Genomic DNA, 17,766 nt, shown 5'->3' with positions numbered 1-17,766 from the left:
TTACTGAAAAGCTAAAAGTCTAGGATAATCATATTACACATATTTTACATAAAAGATACTTAGTATTAAGTATAAATAAAAGATACTTAGTATTAAGACAAGGTAAACTATGCACAACAAAAGATTGCAGAACTAAGAGATTCACATCATCTGTAAAAAATTCTAGTTTTTTTCCTATCTCTGCCAGTCACCAAAATTCAACATCAAATTATATAAAGATTAATTTAAATGGTCATATGAAAAGACACAAAACTTGAAATCAGAGATCTATAATGCTCATGGTTTCAACTAAAACTTTTTTTTTTTTTTTTTTTTTTTTTTGAGATGGAGTTTCACTCTTGGTGCCCAGGCTGGAATGCAATGGCGCAATCTTGGCTCATCACAACCTCTGCCTCCCGGGTTCAAGCAATTCTCCTGCCTCAGCCTCCCGAGTAGCTGGAATTACAGGCATGAGCCACCACACCTGGCTAATTTTGTATTTTTAGTAGAGATGGGGTTTCTCCATGTTGGTCAAGCTGGTCTCGAACTCCCGACCTCACATGATCCGCCTGCTTTGGCCTGCCAAAGTGCTGGGATTACAGGTGTGAGCCACTGCATCCAGCCCCTAAAATCATTTTTTAAGATGTGAAAAAACAGCAATTTTGGCCAGGCATGGTGGCTCACACCTGTAATCCCAGCACTTTCGGAGACCAAGGTGGGTGCATCATCTGAGGTCAGGAGTTCAAGACCAATGTGGCCAACATAGTGAAACCCTGTCTCTGTTAAAACGAAAAAATGAGTCAGGTGTGGTGGCGAGTGAATCCCTTCAAGGCAGGAGAATCCCTTGAACTCAGGAGGCGGAGTTTGCAGTGAGCTGAGATTGCACCACTGCACTCCAGCCTGGGTGACAGAGCGAGACTCCATCTCAAAAACAACAACAACAACAAAAACTTAGCAACGTTGTTCAAATGTACAGTTGTATGTTGGATCTACTGTATACCTACTACATCTTTACTCCAGAAACCTCAGGTCTTAGAATTTTTTGTATTACCATGTAGGATGATATCCTGGGCACTATGGAAGACACAAATAATTCCCCAAAACAATACTATCTACTCTTTCTAAATCATTCAGTTCATTCTTTACTACCTATTTCCACTAAACTCTTCCACAGTCCTCTAGCCCACAATGACTTCCCCTTCCTCTGAACTTCTCCAACCACTTAAGTGTTGGCTTAAGTATCTAGGTACTTAATATTGATATCAAATATCAACATTTGATACTTCTCATACACTATTTTGACTTTTTTGTGCATAATCACATCTTTTCTCAGGGTTGGCGTAACAATCAGAGTAGGGGTGCTGAAGAAATGGTGAGAGAAGAAAACCAGAGTTGGGATTACAACATTCTACACACTGCTTTGAGACTATATTTGAAGTTCTTGGATGAAGTCATTTAATCCTATGCATAAATGAGGGATAGACATTCAATCTAGGATCTTTAATGATAGGTATTGTTTTTGAGAATTATTTGTGTTTTCCATAGTGCTCATATCATCATATGTGGTAATACAAAAAATTATAAATTTTTGGATGATGTGATCAAAGAAATGAAGCCAAATGACCACACTTGACCAAAGCCAAGGATCCAAATCTAGGAGATAAAACTGGTAACAAATAAATAATATAGAAAACTGTCTAGGAGGAAATCTGGGTTTGTCAAAAAAGAAAATTATTAAAATTGAAAAAAATATTTGGAAAATTGCACAAGGAGATTATCAAGGTCTTTGTAAACTTTCATTAATAATCTAGAATGCTTCATAATTCAAATAATACTTTAAGTCTAACTAGGTAAATAGCACTAATTTCAGGCTTTTTGTTCCAATATATTCTAATTATACAAACCACTTACACACAAAACATCATACTTACTGAGATCTCTACATTTAATAGTACTATATTCAAAAGAGATGCAAAGATAGTCACATGCTTCTCTCAGTTCAGGAATAGATATGCCATCAGGACAACGGATTATTCCTGTTTTATAGTAATCCTGGAAAAAGAAAAGTAAGAAAAGCATAAAATATCTGGAGAACAAGGTAGCCAAAACTTATTATTAAGGTAGAGCTGGTAACATTTTCAGAAACAGTAGAGAACTCTGCCATCTTTGAAATGTGGAAGTTTAATCTTAGATGAGACCTCCGTTCACCTACTTTTTCATTTTACCTATAAGGAAAATTCAGGTCCAAATGAATTCATTGACTGACCCTGTCATACAATTATTTAAAAGCAAAGGTAAGATTTCAATGTAGGGCTCCCTGTTACCTAATTCATGTCTTCTTTATGGCATTATACCAATGCATATGTATTTTTCTTCTACAAGTTATATTTCTATAAAACTATCATAAAGTTTAAAATTTTTTTTAAAAAGTAAGGAAATTGAATGATATATTATGCTACCTTAAATACTACCTAGATAATTTAACAAAATTTGAGGTTTTTAGTACAGAATTATAGTCCTATTCAGGTATTAAAATATGTAAAATAAGACATACCATTAGATATTCTTCTTCTAATACTACCCTTTGGTGATTCCATATGATGACAAGCAAATACTAATTATTTCGAAAATCTACGTAACAGGTTGTTAAAGGACGACCCCAGAATCACAGATAAGTTACTTCAGAGATGAGTGACAAAAATTCTTTTCAATTCCACAAGGGGAAATATGGACAGCTAAAAAAGCACTTTTTCCCCAAAATTAAGACCTGGCTCGGCCAGGCACCATGGCTCACACCTATAATCTCAGAACTTTGGGAGGCCGAGGCGAACAGATCACCTGAGGTCAGAAGTTCAAGACCAGCCTGGCCAACGTGGTAAAACCCTGTCTCTACTAAGAATACAAAAATTAGCTGGGCATAGTGGCGCACACCTGTAATCCTAGCTACTCAAAGGGCTGAGGCAGGAAAATCACTTAAGCTCAGAAGGCAGAGGTTGCAGTGAACCAAGATCGCACCACTCCACTCCAGCCTGGGCGACAGAGCGAGCCTCCATCTCAAACAAACAAACAAAAAGATCTGTCTCAAGTTTCCTGAGGTTCAGAACCAAAGTAACCAGTAACACAATTTCTAAGGTTGCTGCATCAATGGAAGTGAAACATCTTCTGGTACTTGTATGAATATTCACCTGATCAAGATCAACTACTTTCCTGATCTGTCTTCCATCACAGAATCCTCCCTTCCCTCAAACTACTTAAGAAAATGGTATTTTCAGGCTGTGGCACAAACTGTCACAAACTATCAAACCTTTTTTTTTCTTTTTTTTTTGAGACAGGTTTTCACTTTGTTATCTAGGCTGGAGTGCAATGGTGTGATCTCAGCTCACTGCAACCTTCGCCTCCTGGCGCAAAAGATCTTCCCACCTCAGCCTCCCAAGTGTTGGAGGCCGAAAGAATGAGGGCAGTGACCGACTCAGTATACCACTGGAGGCTATATGAGCAAACAGCAAACTGTTCTCATGAAAGCAGGTTGCTGGCAAACTGAAACTGCATCTGCCGCCCAGAACTAATGCTGAGGACAGTCACGCCCCAGGTGCAGTGTTTCTTGTGATTGTCTACGCACAACTGAAGTCTGTTAGCAATCATGTGAACCTGTGATAAATCAAGCAGCTAACCAACAGCGCCTTCTCCCGGTTCTTTGTCCCCAGTAAATACAAAGGGCTGTGGAAGCTCAAGGTCCTTGCTCACTAGAAACAAGGAGCCCCCAGCCCCTTCTTTAAACCAGATTATGTTGTCTTTCTTTTCATCCCTGCGTTCATCCCCCTTCATTCAGTCCCGTAGTAACCGTCACATCCCAAGTACCTGGAACTACAGGCGTGCCACTACGCCCAGCTAATTTTTGGATATATTCTTTTGGTAGAGATGGGGTTTTGCCATGTTGCCCAAGTTGGTCTTGAAATCCTGGACTCAAGCCATCCACCTGTCTTGGTCTCTTAGCGTGCTGGGATTATGGGCATGAACCACTGCATCCAGCCTTATGAGCCAAAATCACTGAATTTAAATTACAAGTAGGGGCTCTGTATGATAAATTAAAATATTAAAAAAAAAAAGACCGGTTAAAACCTCAAAAAAAATTTTAAAACAAAGACATCGGCTGGGCACAGTGGCTCACACCTGTAATTCTAGCACTTTGGGAGGCCAAGGCAAGAGGACTGCTTGAGCTCAGGAGTTCAAGATCAGCCTGGACAACATGGTGAAACCTCATCTCTACTAGAAATACAAAAAATTAGCTGGGTGTGGTAGCACATGCCTATAGTCCCAGCTACTAGGGAGGCTGAGGTGGGATGATCACTTAAACCCAGAAGGTCGAGGCTCCAGTTAGCCGTGATCACTCTACTGCACTGCAGCCTTGGCAACAGAGTGAGACCCTGTCTGGGGAAAAAAACAAAAAACCAAAGATGTTAACAAATACATTTTGGAGATGACTTTTAATGTTTCTAAGTTTGCTAGTTATGTGCAATAAAATAATAGAATCAAGTAGTAGTCATATTCATTCTCAGATAGTAAAAATGATCGATTTACTGCATTTAAGAGAAAGAGAAGTAAATATGACTCCAGAAATGTTACTAAATACCTGAAAGAACTGCATATGCAAACCTAAGAGATTAATAATCCCCTATCCTATCATCCTGAAGGTCATAAAATTCATTTGCTTCTATTATATTATCTGTATGTACTAAAATAAAGATGAGAACACGGCATGGTGGCTCAATGCCTGCAATCCCAGCACTGGGAGGCCAAGGCGGGAGGATCACTTGAGCCCTGGAGTTTGAGAACAGCCTAGGTAACACTGTGAGACCTCGTCTCTATAAAAAAGGAAAACAAAAAGAATTAGCCAGGCATCGTGGTGCGTGCCTGTAGTCCCAGCTACTCAGGAATGTGTGGCAGGAGGATTGTTTGAGGCCGGGAGGTTGAGGCTACAGTGAGCTATGATTGTGCCACTGCACTCCATCCAGCCTGGGTGAAAGAGCAAGAAGACCCTATTGCAAAATAAAAATATAAACAAAATAAAATAAAGAAGAATTAAATGGTATTTAAGGAAAAACAATATCCTGGAATAACTCCAGAGAGATATTCAAATAGAATTCTGCTTCTAATCCAAGTACCTACTAAGAAGGGGTCTTATGATTAAGTCAATACTCACCAGAATAGCTCGAAACACAGTGGAACCAATTCCCTCTGCCACCTCATACTCTCCTTTCTCATTAGGTCGTGTAAAGTTATGTTCTCGGCCAGATCCAAACATCCTATGATAGTAAATAATTGAGAAATATGTCAATAGAATACTTCCTTCAAAAGGGAAAATAGATTTCATGTACAAATGTAAAAAGGAATTATATCATTAAATTAGTCAAGAATTTTTATCATTAATGTATTCTGGCAAACATCATAAAAGAAGGAATATTAGAAACATTTTCTTTTTGATGGTAGGGAACACTAGTATAGATTTTCTCTAAGCAACAATAAAATAAACAACAAAATTCAGAAGCTAAAGAGCTTTCCTACCACTTCTCCTCAGAAAACAACACCAATCAATTAATCAAGGGAAAAAGGTGAGTTTTTAATACTAATCTTATCAGGAAGAAAAAAAAAAAGGGAAACCATGTTATCTGTGCTTTTTCCTTAAAACTGCTGTTTTCATTGTACAGTTAATGCCATAATGCAGCACATAATAGCAGGCTAACCTGAGACAAAGTGATATGATACAGGACAAGTCAGGTTGTTTTACATTTCACAATCTTAACTATAAATGTAACAAATCCTACTCAAAATTATTAGACTTGCATCCTGGAACTGAAAAACAAGCAATCAAATGCTGGGATAGACAGGAATTAAGAAATAGGACAATGGCAAGTTTAAGAAAATTAAAAAAAAGCTCTTACATAAGAAAATACAAATGACTTTATGTTTTTTCAAGTCATGTTTGTTGGCCCTTCAACAGTGCAATTTCCAAAATACGTCCTTAACAATAAAAAATGTACTCTAGTACTCTCCAGAAAATATAAAAATCATGATTAAAGAAAGGTGAACCTCTAGATCCTATGGTACGGTTGAATTAAGTATTCTACTTAATAGTTTCCTAATTCAAATAGTTTTCTCTTTCGTTGTAACACAGAAAACTATGAACAACAAAGCTTTTTTATGTCAAAGTTTCCAAAAGAATGCCAACTGCTTTTTACAGTTCCCATGAATATTAATTTTCATCCCCAAAGACACACTTTAGTCAATCGGCGTAAAAAGAAGGCTTTGCTAATTGAAAAAGAAGAAAAAGAAGATAGTCTTTCAGGAATCAAATGTCATGATTTAAACTTTTTACAAAAGGGGAAAGCTACTCTTTTCACATCAATATGAACACTTAAAAACCTTTTTTTTTTTAAGAAAATACAACAGCCAAAATTTCAAATATGTACTTTTTATTCTTTCTATATATCTGATGTAAAAATATAAAGTATTATTAACAGTGTCAAGTCATATTCCTGATAATTTGTCGATAATCCTCCCCTACAACACTAAAAACACAAAAAAGCCTATAGTTCAGATATTTTTTTCATGATATAAAGCATAGTGTTAACATTGAAGGAAAATATTTAGTTACTCAAAAATGTATACAATATCACAACGGCAGCATTTATTCTGTATTATGAGACAATAATAAATCACACACACACACACACACACACACACACACACTGCATATGCAATCTAGTAAAGTACAAGTTTTTATCTCATATAAATTTCTATTTCATGCACATGCCCTTTCACTTGATAGTGGTGTAACCAAAGATACTGATTTTACAATTAAAAGGTATAGTTTGGACATGGGGAAAAATCAAGTCTCTATTGTCTATATCCTTCTTAGACTGTGGTTCCCGTAACTGCAAACTTTAAATAGATCTACTACTCTGGACCAGCACAAATCAGAAGATGACAATTATTTCCTTCATTTTGCTAACTACTTGTTGACATTCCTTTTTAATTTTTTTTTTAAGTATCTACATCAAACCGACAATTCATGCTGACTTTACAGCTAAAAAACCTATTGGTTTTTTTTTTTCTGCCTTTAAACAATGCTGATTGTTTGTATTTTGTGATTCAATGGGAACTCAAGTGCAGGAAACATATTATCATTGCTAAATTCACCTGGTTAGATTAAATTTACAGTCTCAATACGTAAAGACATTTTAGTATCCTGACTTCAATAACTAATATATTTGCTATTTTCTACTGGTACTACAAAGAACACTAGAAATAAAACCATGTTCAAGTTCTTACTCTATCACTTTCTAGCTGTATTAACTTGGGACAAGTAATTTAGCCTCCAAAGCTCAGTTCTTTCATCTGTAAAACAGAAATGTTACATTTCAACAGAGAATTACTGTAAAACTTAAACGAAAAAATAATGGCGGTAAAAGCACCTTATAATTAGTAATGCAAATAACTGCAATAATACAAACCTGCCCAACATTGTATTTGGCTGTGCAGTAAAAATGGATGGGTCTACAACAAATCTAGTGTTATCCACTATTAGTGTCACTCGTTCTGACGTTCTTATATTCCGAGCTCCCTCTTTTGCATTTTCATATACAAACACCATCTCCCCAGATGTTTTACAGCTACCATCTGAACTTGACTGACTACTGTTTCTGCTGCTGGTCCCAGCACTGCTAATGGAACCATTTGGGGATGCTTTTTGAGGACGCGGACTGCTTGGACGAGAGGAACTGTGATCTTTTTCTCGTTCTGAAATAAAGATGTTAGACAAAGTTAGGAAATTTTCTTTTAAAAATTCAAGATCTATATATATATATCTTTTTAAATGTTTGATTTATAAAAGTTGTTTTAAGTCACAGCATTTCTACTTTTCAGTTTCAAATAACATGTTAACAGAACACCATAAACATTCATTTAGTTCCAGGAATAAAACCCAAAACATCAAAATGCTTTCTAAAATCTTTAGTTGTAGACTTTTAAAAAAGATGTATAGCTGACTAATGCTAACCCAAACTAACATCAAGATTAAGGAAAATTTTATATTTTTACTCCACTTAAAAATAGAAACCCAAGGAACCGAATATTCTCACAAGTAAAATAAATATGCTTTGAAAGTTATTACAGTAAAAGATTAATAAGAATACCAATTTAAGCTGTCCTAATTACTAAAAGGGATAACACTATTCTGAGAACACAAAGTACAATCTTTAGAATCTCACCATGTTAATAAGGGCATTCTAAAACCAGCAACTTATCTCAAAAAAAGAAGGCCCCCATCCCCCACAAAAAAGAAAGAAATTCACTAAGGGCAGTAAGAAGTATTTATTTATTTTTAATGATTTTTATGTCTACCAAATAAAGTGGCTTTAGTAGCTCATGATATATTGTTTTCTTCTCATTCTCAAGTTTGTTGAATAAAGCACTGCTACAAATTTTATGATCTATAATTATAGTCTGAAATAAAAACTAAGATTTTGTGATATGTTTCACTTAGAGACTAGATCGCTAAACTTTAAAGGTGACCTAAAAATGTACCTCCATCTCATCAGTTTCATCAGCTTTTGCCAAATTCCTCTATGACTCAAACTACTTAGAACACTCTGTACAGCATTATTGATTATATAATTAGGTTTGACATATCTCCAGAGATACTCTGATGCCTCCCTTTTATTGCCTGATTCTACAATACTGGTAGCATCCCAAAAGCAAAATTTGCTAAAGCAGTATTAATGAAATAATGTATCATATCCTGCTATTCTACTCCCAGATACTGACTTTTTCATGTAACAAACTGTCAACTCTAATTTATACTTTTGTTGCTGTCTGGCTTGTAAGTGCTAGTTTGACTTCAAGGATCAACTGAAACATTGACAACTTCTCTCATAATTAGACCCTAATATTAATGATTCTTATTTACAACAGATTATCAGAAACTACTGCTGCATATAGTAAGTCAAAGTTTTAATTTGTCCCTTCTGCGGGAGAAAATAAAAATCAGCAAGCTCACATGCTAAGGTACCTCTTCTTCAGCTGGTGTTTTATAGTCACACCATGTGTTCACCTGGGATAACAACGGTCATTTATAATAATGAATAGGAAGGAAGGGAAAGACCTGAGCTAGTTACTAACAAAGTAAAACACATCACACCTTTCATCTATTTTTATTATTAAATTTGAGATATTGTCAAAAATCAGAATAAATAACATAATGGCTATTCTACCTTTCAGGTCCTTTGTTAGCATGATAATAACTAAACTCCTATCAATAATTTACTACAAACTATTGCTAAATATTTCATAAGACAAAAATTAACTTGAGAACTTTGAAAATCTATATATCACAGTTTCAAAGGCTTTTCAAATTACTTATTTTATAAGACTGTACCAGAGGTTAAAAAATTCACGTTCACTTTGCATTTAATAAGCTGTTTTTTCTTTCACAGCAAGAACCAAGCTCAACTAAAACAGAAACAACTGAATAGAAGAAGCTAATTACACTCTGCTGTATTAGGCACAATTCAATGTCATTACTACTTTAAAAAGGTAAATGCATGTTTTTAAGAACTGTTAGGAAGGTTAGTTGATTTTACATACCAACATGGTGCTGTCGTGTTGGAGAAGTCACATTTCTAATACAAGGAGTGAGTTGAGACTCTGTTCTTTCATGAGATGAATCTCGTGATCTGTCACTTGACCTTCGTCTATCTCTTGATCTCTCATGACCCCCACTAGCACCATGTAGACTCATTTTGGTGTGGTCGACTCCTCCCTTAGCAATACGCGAGGATGTACTGATAAGTTAGAAAGGAAAATTAACCATAAAAGCAGAACGTAAGATTGCAAACATTTTAAAAGAAAAACCCGAGTAACATAAAACTAATATATTGAAGTGCAAAAATGAAATGCTACTTTCCAATTCTGAAACCTAATTTACTTCAAACTTGTAGGCTTTAAAAATTCTGGAATGTGTCTTTGAAGACTGCATAGTTGAACTCAGTTTTTTCTGAACGAGAAAACTAAAGCTTAGAAAGGTTAACTAACATATGAGTTAGTAGAAGTTGTAGTAATAGTAGTAGATCACCCAGATATCTTAAATGTTACTCAAATGTTCTTTTGATTTCCTTCATTGTGGGGGAAAAGAGAAGGCAAGAGCTTCTGGAACTCTTAAAAAACTGAGGAATGGGGCAAATAAATTAGTCTCCCTGCCAAACAAAATAAGTCTACATGCTAACTTCAATCAACCAACTTTGAGTTGAGTCTTTTCAAAACACTATGATTTTTTTTTTAAAGTTTTTCTGAAAAGCATTTCTCAGCCAGGCGCAGTGAATCATGCCTTTAATCCCAAAGCTTTGGGAAGTCAATGTGGATGAATCGCTTGAGGTCAGGAGTTCGAGACCAGTCTGGCCAACATGGCAAAACCCTGTCTCTACTAAAAATACAAAAATTAGCTGGGTGTGGTGGCACACACCTGTAATCTCAGCTACTCAAGAGCCTGGGGCACAAGAATCGTCTGGGAGACAGAGGTTGCAGTGAGCCGAGATCACGCCACTGCACTCCCGCCTGGGGGACAGAGCAAGACTCTGTCTCAGGGGGAAAAAAAAAGGAAAGAAAAGTATTTCTCTGAAAAACCTAACAAACCTACCTACTCTGACTACATAAAGTCACAGAATTTTTAAAAACTTTAAAATATCTTATATATAATAAACTTTTCCACCAGAAGTGAAAAACTCAGAATGTTGATTAAAATAGTCCAGTTTACAGAATATTTTAACACAATTATGTATTAAGTTACACATACTATATGTACAATGCTATGTCAAATGCCAACAGAAAGAAGCTTCCTCAGGAGCTTGTTTTCTAAGTGTAGCAGTAATAGATGAACATGCAGAACTTTAAACAATTCAAGAGTTATCCCAACTTCCAAATATAAAACTACTAAACAGTTCCCAAATACGTAACTACTAAATGGGTATTAGATAATACATGCTTTAGGATCTCAAAGAAAAAAGACATTGCTATAGAGTAGCCACTAGTGTATCACTAGTGTCCAGCTCCTGACAAATAGATAAAATTTCAATAATTAGAGTACATTTTGCAAATAAGAAAACTGATGGTAATAAAAGTAATAAAGCCAGACCTAAGGCAATTTGGAAATTTACTATGTTAGCATATACTATGGTTTAAGCAATTTGAAAATTTGCTATGTTAGCATATACTATGGTTTAAAAATATTAAAGTACTTTTTAGAAACAGAAGGAACTTCATGGCTTTAAAGTAAAATTGTTGGCTAATGCTTATTGCTTGACATTTTGAATGATATTTAATATTCTGGAAACTTAGGTTTCTCATTTGTAAAATGTAGATTCTATTTATTTTCTAAGGTTAATAGGTGAATTAAATGAAGTATAATGAGTAAGCTGACCAGCAATGTACCTGGCACAACATAATTACTCAAGAAATGTTGGTTTATTTAGTTATGACAGATGAGGATATTAAAGTTCAGAACTGCAAGACTTGCTCAGGGTCACATAGTATTTAGTAGAAATGCTAATAACACTATAACCTAAGCCTTTTGATTCATTCCAGTGCCCCTTTCATAATATTATACTGGTCTCCTTTAGCAAAACCATATGAGTTAAAATTTAATCTTGGTGATTCAGAAAGCAAAATCTTTCGGTGTCTCTGGGTCATCTCTTTGGTTGATTTTATTAGCTTTAATATTTTTTGTTATTTTGGTGGTTTCTTTCATTACAAAAATCAGTCATCACCTTGCTATAACAGACTACAAGGACAGAAGATAAAGTTGACTTTGTATTTATCCTGAAAGTTACTTCTAGGGAAATAAAGGCAACCTAACAGCCTTTATCAGTTATTTGTTTCTCATAAACCTACAGAGAAAAATTCTACTCCCACCTTCATTCTAGTGAAAAAAAAAATCAGAGTACAGCTGCATCAATAGAACAAAATCTTTTCTTTCAAACAGAACAAATCAAAAGATCCTACTGCACTCATGTTTTAAAAAAATCGTTAGAGTAGGAATACTGGAATTTCTGGCTTGTTTTCTAAAGTAGGAAAAAAAAGGAATCCACACTAAATAGAACAAAGATCATATATAGAAAAAATAGCTCTTCAAATTATTCTGGCGGCTAAGTTTTCATCATTTTCAACTATAAGAAAGCACATTATCTAAATGTGACTCTGGTAATTTAATGGACAAGGTACAAGCACAACTACGAGTAAGACAAATACAAGCTAAATGTTCAGTGTGAGTAAGGGCCAAGCAGACTGACTAATTAAAAAAGAGTTTTCACCAGACATCTCTGTAGCTGAAAGACTAGACACTGCTAAAATATTGGCTTCATTTCTAAAACACTTAGATTTTAAACGAATTCAAAAGGTGTCATAATACACTTTCATATTTTCTTTTAATTCCCACATAGACCGAACCCTGAATCAGACCTTCAAAATCAGATGTCATGGAAGACAAATTATGTCCTACTATATTTAATTCAATACTTTTAGATTAAGAAAGCACTCTAAAGGCAAAAACAGTTAATATGTACAAAAGAAAATGAGGATGAGCAAGTTCAGAGGGGAAAGCTCTGCTTCAGGCTGCATTGAAGCGTTTGGGATTCATGAACTAAGGATAGGTAAGGACATGAAGACTAGATTAGCCCTAATACCTATTTCCAGTCAAGATAGAATAACAAGGGCTGAGTTTATACTCCTGTCTGAAACAACCCAAGAAACCAAACAGAATATATGAAACAATAGTCTGCAAGACACGGCACATGAGGCAATGAAGGAGAGCAATCACTGAAAAATGGAAAGCAAATGAGATAGGCCCAACAATTGTCCCAAATTACTATCTTGAGAGCATTTGCAAAGTAAACACAGAGAGGGAAAACACAAGCAGAACCCAGTGGACTGTGAGTGAAAGACATGGAGCTGAGACACTGGGATAAGAGATGGCTAGAGTTCTAAGGGAAAAGTAACACAGAGAGAAAACCTCAGAAATTTGCAGAGTCCTCCTTGAGTACTGAGCTGGATACCAGTCACACATGTGAGGACACTATGAAAAGCTGGGGAAAAAACCAACTCAAAGGATTAGAGGAAATAGTGCCCAGCACTCATACAGGGCCAGGAATAAGTCCTGTTCCCACTAGTTCAGACTGGAAAGCCTAATAATTTTTAGGGCATTGGGAAGAGAATTAGAAGACTCTAAAATGGGAAATAATTACAACTAGACTGAGCACTGTTCCAGTTCCCCTAACAAATTTTAACATCAAGACCAAAAGGACCACACTGTTTCCATATAGCTAAATCCTAAAGCAAAGCTCAAGAATATTTGTAAGTATAAGAAATATCAAACACACAAATGAAGTAAAGTTCACCATGTATAGCATCCAATCAAAAATTATCAGGCATGCAAAGAAGTGAGAACATATAACCCATGAGGAAAAAAAATCAAGTGAAATAAAACGTGAACTGACACATATGTTAGAATGAGAAATAAAAATATTAAAAAGTCACTATAACCATAGCCCTCCAAAAAGAAATGTAGAGACACACAGGATTAAAAAGATGCAAATCAAGCTTCCAGAGATAAAAATGTTTACATGTGAGATAAAAAGTATACTAAATGGCCCTTTAAAATGACTATAGTTAACAATAACTTACTATATATTATCAAATGGTTAGAAGACAGAACTTTGAATGTTCCCGACATTTTTTTAAAATTTGATGGGTGCAGCACAGCAACATGGCACAAGTATACATATGTAACAAACCTGCACGTTATGCACATGTACCCTAAAACTTAAAGTATAATAACAAAAAATAATTTAAAAAAAAAGATCAATGTTTGAGGTGATAGATATACTAATCACCCTGATTTGCTCACTACCCACTGTATACATGTATTGAAATATCACTCAGTACCTCTAAATATGTATAATTATTACATGTTACACATCAATTATAAATAACTTTAAAAAAGAAAAGCACACTGAATGGAATTAATGGGAGATTACACATTATAGTAGAAATGATTAACAAATTTGAAGACAATGCAACAGGAAATATTCAAAATAAAAAAGACAGAGAAAACAGAAAAATAAACAGCATGAGTAAGCTGCAGGTCAATTTCAAGTGGCCTAATATAGGTATAAATGGAGTCCATGAAGGAAGTGGGAAGGAAAAAAAGGAAAGTAATATCTGAACTTTCTCCAAATTTGGCAAAAATTACAAACCCACAGATTCAATATGCACAACAAATTCCACACATACTTCAAAGAAAAAAATGAAAACAAACCCTGTCAACCTAGGTTTGCCATAGCCACTAAAAACATCTTTCAAAAATAAGAAGGATCTGTACTGATTTGTTGGAAAAAAATAAGAAAGTACAGACATTTTCAGGCAAAAAAAGACAAAGGAATTCATCATGAGAAGACCTGCACTACAAGAACAGTTAAAAGGTAGTCCTTCAGGGAGAAAAAAAAAAGCTAATGCCAGATGAAAATATGAATCTACACAAAAAAATGAAGACCACTAGAAAAAGTAACTGCATGGAAGAATATAATTTTTTTCTAATTGTTTAAATCTCTATAAAAGATTAAACAATAATGATAATAATAATAGAATAAGGGGTTTATAACATACACATATAACTACAGCAGCACAAAGTCTGGGAGAAAGAAATCGAAGTATATTATTGTAAGGTTTTTACACCACACAAGAAACAGTATAACATCACTTGAAGGTATACTGTGATAAGTTAAAGATGTATACTGTTAATACTAAAGCAACCACTAATATAAGAAAACAAAAAATTACAGTTAATATACCAAAAAAGAAGATAAAATCATAAAAAAAAGATTTGGCTAATCCAAGAGGGCAAAGGAAAAAAGGGATTGGGAGGAAGAAGGAAAAAGAACAAATGGGACAAATGGAAAATAAATAACAAGATAACACTTAACCTTAACCATGTCAATAATCACATTAAATACAGATAGTCTTAGCATTTAGATATAACCAGTCTAAACCATAAAAGGTGAAGATTATCAGATTGGATATAAAAACTAGATCCCCAGCCTGGCAGATCACTTGAGCCCAGGAGTTCGAAACCAGCCTTTCGCAACGTGGCAAAGCCTCATCTCTACAAAAAATACAAAAATTAGCTGGGTGTGGGGTGCATGCCTGTGGTCCCAGCTACTCAGGAGGCTGAGGTGGGAGGATCGCTTGAGCCTCGGAGGTCAAGGCTGCAGTGAGCAGAGATTGCACCACTGCACTACGGCCTGGGCAACAGAGGGAGACCCTGTCTTAAAATAATAATAATAATAATAATAATAATAATAACAATAATAAAAGCCAGGTCCAACTACATGCTATATGGTACAAAGAGATTCAATATAAAAGAATGAGGAAAGATACACTATGCTAGCACTAGTTCAAAGACAGCAAGAGTGGCTATATTAATATCAGACAAAGCAGAGTTCAGAACAAAGAATATCACTAATGTATTTCATAAAGGGGTTAATTTATTAAGTGCACATAACAATCCAAATGTTTTTCTGCCTTATGAGAGAGCTTCAAAATACAGGAGGCAAAAACTGATAAAACTATGAGAACTAGACAATTCCACAATTATCATCAGAGATTTCATCACCTCTCTCACAATATTTAACAGAAAAACTACACAGAAAATCAGTAGGTAGGGATTGATGAGATTTGAATAACATTATCAACTGACTTGACCTCACTGACATTTACAGAACACCCAAAAAGGGCAGAAAACTCATGCTTTTCATGTGCACACAGAACATTTATCAAGATAGATCATATTTTGGGCAATAAAACAAGTATCAATAAACTTAAAAGAATTTAATCATACAAAGTATGTTCTCTGATTACAATGGAATTAAACCAAAATTCAAAGATAGAGATATCTAGAAAATTCCCAAATACTTGGAAATTAATATCTTTACCTAAACAACTTACAGAGCAATAAATGAAATTAGAAAATTTTGAACTAAAAGAAAGTGGGAAAAAACCCAAAATACCATAATTTGTGGCATGGTATGACATTGTAACAGTACTTAGGGGCCAATTATAGCATTAAATTCCTATACTAGAAAAGAAGAAAGGTCTAAGAAAAATGACATTAGTCAATAAAATTGTTAAACCTCCACCCAGACTGCTTGGGACAAAAATCGAGAAGATACAAACTACCAATGTCAGAAATAAGAGAGGCTACAGATACTAAAAGAATAATAAAAGAATATTATAAACAACTTTAAGCCAATAAATTCAACAACTCAGAATGGACAAATTTAAACCTACAAAAAAGCTCACTTAAGAAAAGGTTGAATAGCTCTATGTTTACTAAAGAAATTTAATTTGTAGTTTAAAACATTCCCTCCAAGAAAACTCTAGGCTCATATGGCTTCACTGACAAATTCTACCAAGCATTTAAGACAGAAATAATATTACCCCTACACAGCTCTTCCAGAAAATTGACGAGAAGATAGTATTTCCCAACTCATTCTATGAGACCAACATTGCCCAGACACCAATATCTAGAAAATTTCCAAATACTTGGAAATTAAATAATACCTTTACCTAAACAACTCACAGAGCAGTAAGGAAATCAAAAAGGAAATCAGAAAATTTTGACGTAAAAGAAAGTGGAAAAAATATTACAAGAAAAGAAAACCACAAATCTTAGAACACAAATATCAATATTCTAAACAAAATTTTAATACATCAAATCCAGCAATACATACAAAAAGAATAGTAATCAAAGACCAAATGCTCTCCATCTAAAATCAGAAACAAGAATCAGAAATAAGAATGTCCACTGTCACTCTTCTTCAACAATGTACTGAGGATTCTAGCCAGTGCAATATGGCAAGAAAAGACATTCAGATTGATTAAGATGTCAAACTATCTTTATTTGCAGAAAACATGATCATCTATTGTAGACTCTAGTAAAAAAAAAAAAAAAAATGTTACTAGAACCAGTAAGTTCAGCAAGGTTGCAGAATACAAAATCAGTATTTTAAAATGAACTTTATTTCTACATACCAAGAATACGCAACCTGAAATTGAAATTTTAAAAACACCACTTACAAATAACACCAAAACCTGAAATACTTAGGGATAAATATGACAAAAGATGTGAAAAACTCACACATTGCAAATTATAAAACATTATTGAAATTAAGAAGACCTAAACAAATGGAGAAACCTACCGTCTTTACAAGTCAATTTTCTCCGTAAGTTAATCTACTAGATAAAACATAATTCCAATGGAAAACCAAGTAGGCTTGCTTGTCAAGAGTGACAAGTTGATTCCAAAATTCATATGCATATGCAAATGACTTAGAATAGCCTAAATAACTTTTTTTAAAGAACAGTTGGAAGACTAACACGATCTGATTTCAAGACTCATTAAAAGGCTGTAGCAATGAGTAAAATGTGCTACTGGCATAATGACAGGCACATACATCAATGAATCAGAATAAAGACTCCAGAAAAGAATTCACATACATATCTAGACAACTCATTTTCAACAAGGGCTCAAACACAATTCAGAGAAGAAAGAGTTTTTCATCAAATGGTGCTGGAACAAATGAATATACAATAGGTATTTCACGTTCAACAATTCTAGAAAAAAAAAAAAGGAACTCTGCGTAATAGTTCCCATCATATACAAAAGTTAACTCAAAATGGACCACA

General features: G+C 34.6%; 1 protein-coding gene across 14 annotated transcripts in view; it reads right to left on the bottom strand.

The window, feature by feature from the left end:
- Positions 1–17,766, bottom strand: part of LOC105486909 (BTB domain containing 10) — an 83,377-nt gene that overhangs the window by 29,585 nt on the left and 36,026 nt on the right. For all 14 annotated transcript variants that reach the window (XR_011610805.1, XM_011750038.3, XM_011750050.3 and 11 more), the window contains 4 exons: positions 9,622–9,818; positions 7,491–7,776; positions 5,180–5,282; positions 1,911–2,031 (listed from right to left, as the gene is read on the bottom strand). Coding sequence is in view for 13 of the 14 variants with exons in the window: in XM_011750038.3 (XP_011748340.1) it covers positions 1,911–2,031; positions 5,180–5,282; positions 7,491–7,776; positions 9,622–9,818 (707 nt within the window). In the remaining variant the exon portion in view is untranslated. The remainder of the gene's footprint in view (positions 1–1,910; positions 2,032–5,179; positions 5,283–7,490; positions 7,777–9,621; positions 9,819–17,766) is intronic.

This window comes from Macaca nemestrina, chromosome 12 (genome assembly GCF_043159975.1).
Source record: "Macaca nemestrina isolate mMacNem1 chromosome 12, mMacNem.hap1, whole genome shotgun sequence".
NCBI classification, from domain to species: domain Eukaryota; kingdom Metazoa; phylum Chordata; class Mammalia; order Primates; family Cercopithecidae; genus Macaca; species Macaca nemestrina.
The sequence above is the reverse complement of the archived record's forward strand: the minus strand, read 5'-3'. Positions and strand labels throughout refer to the sequence as shown.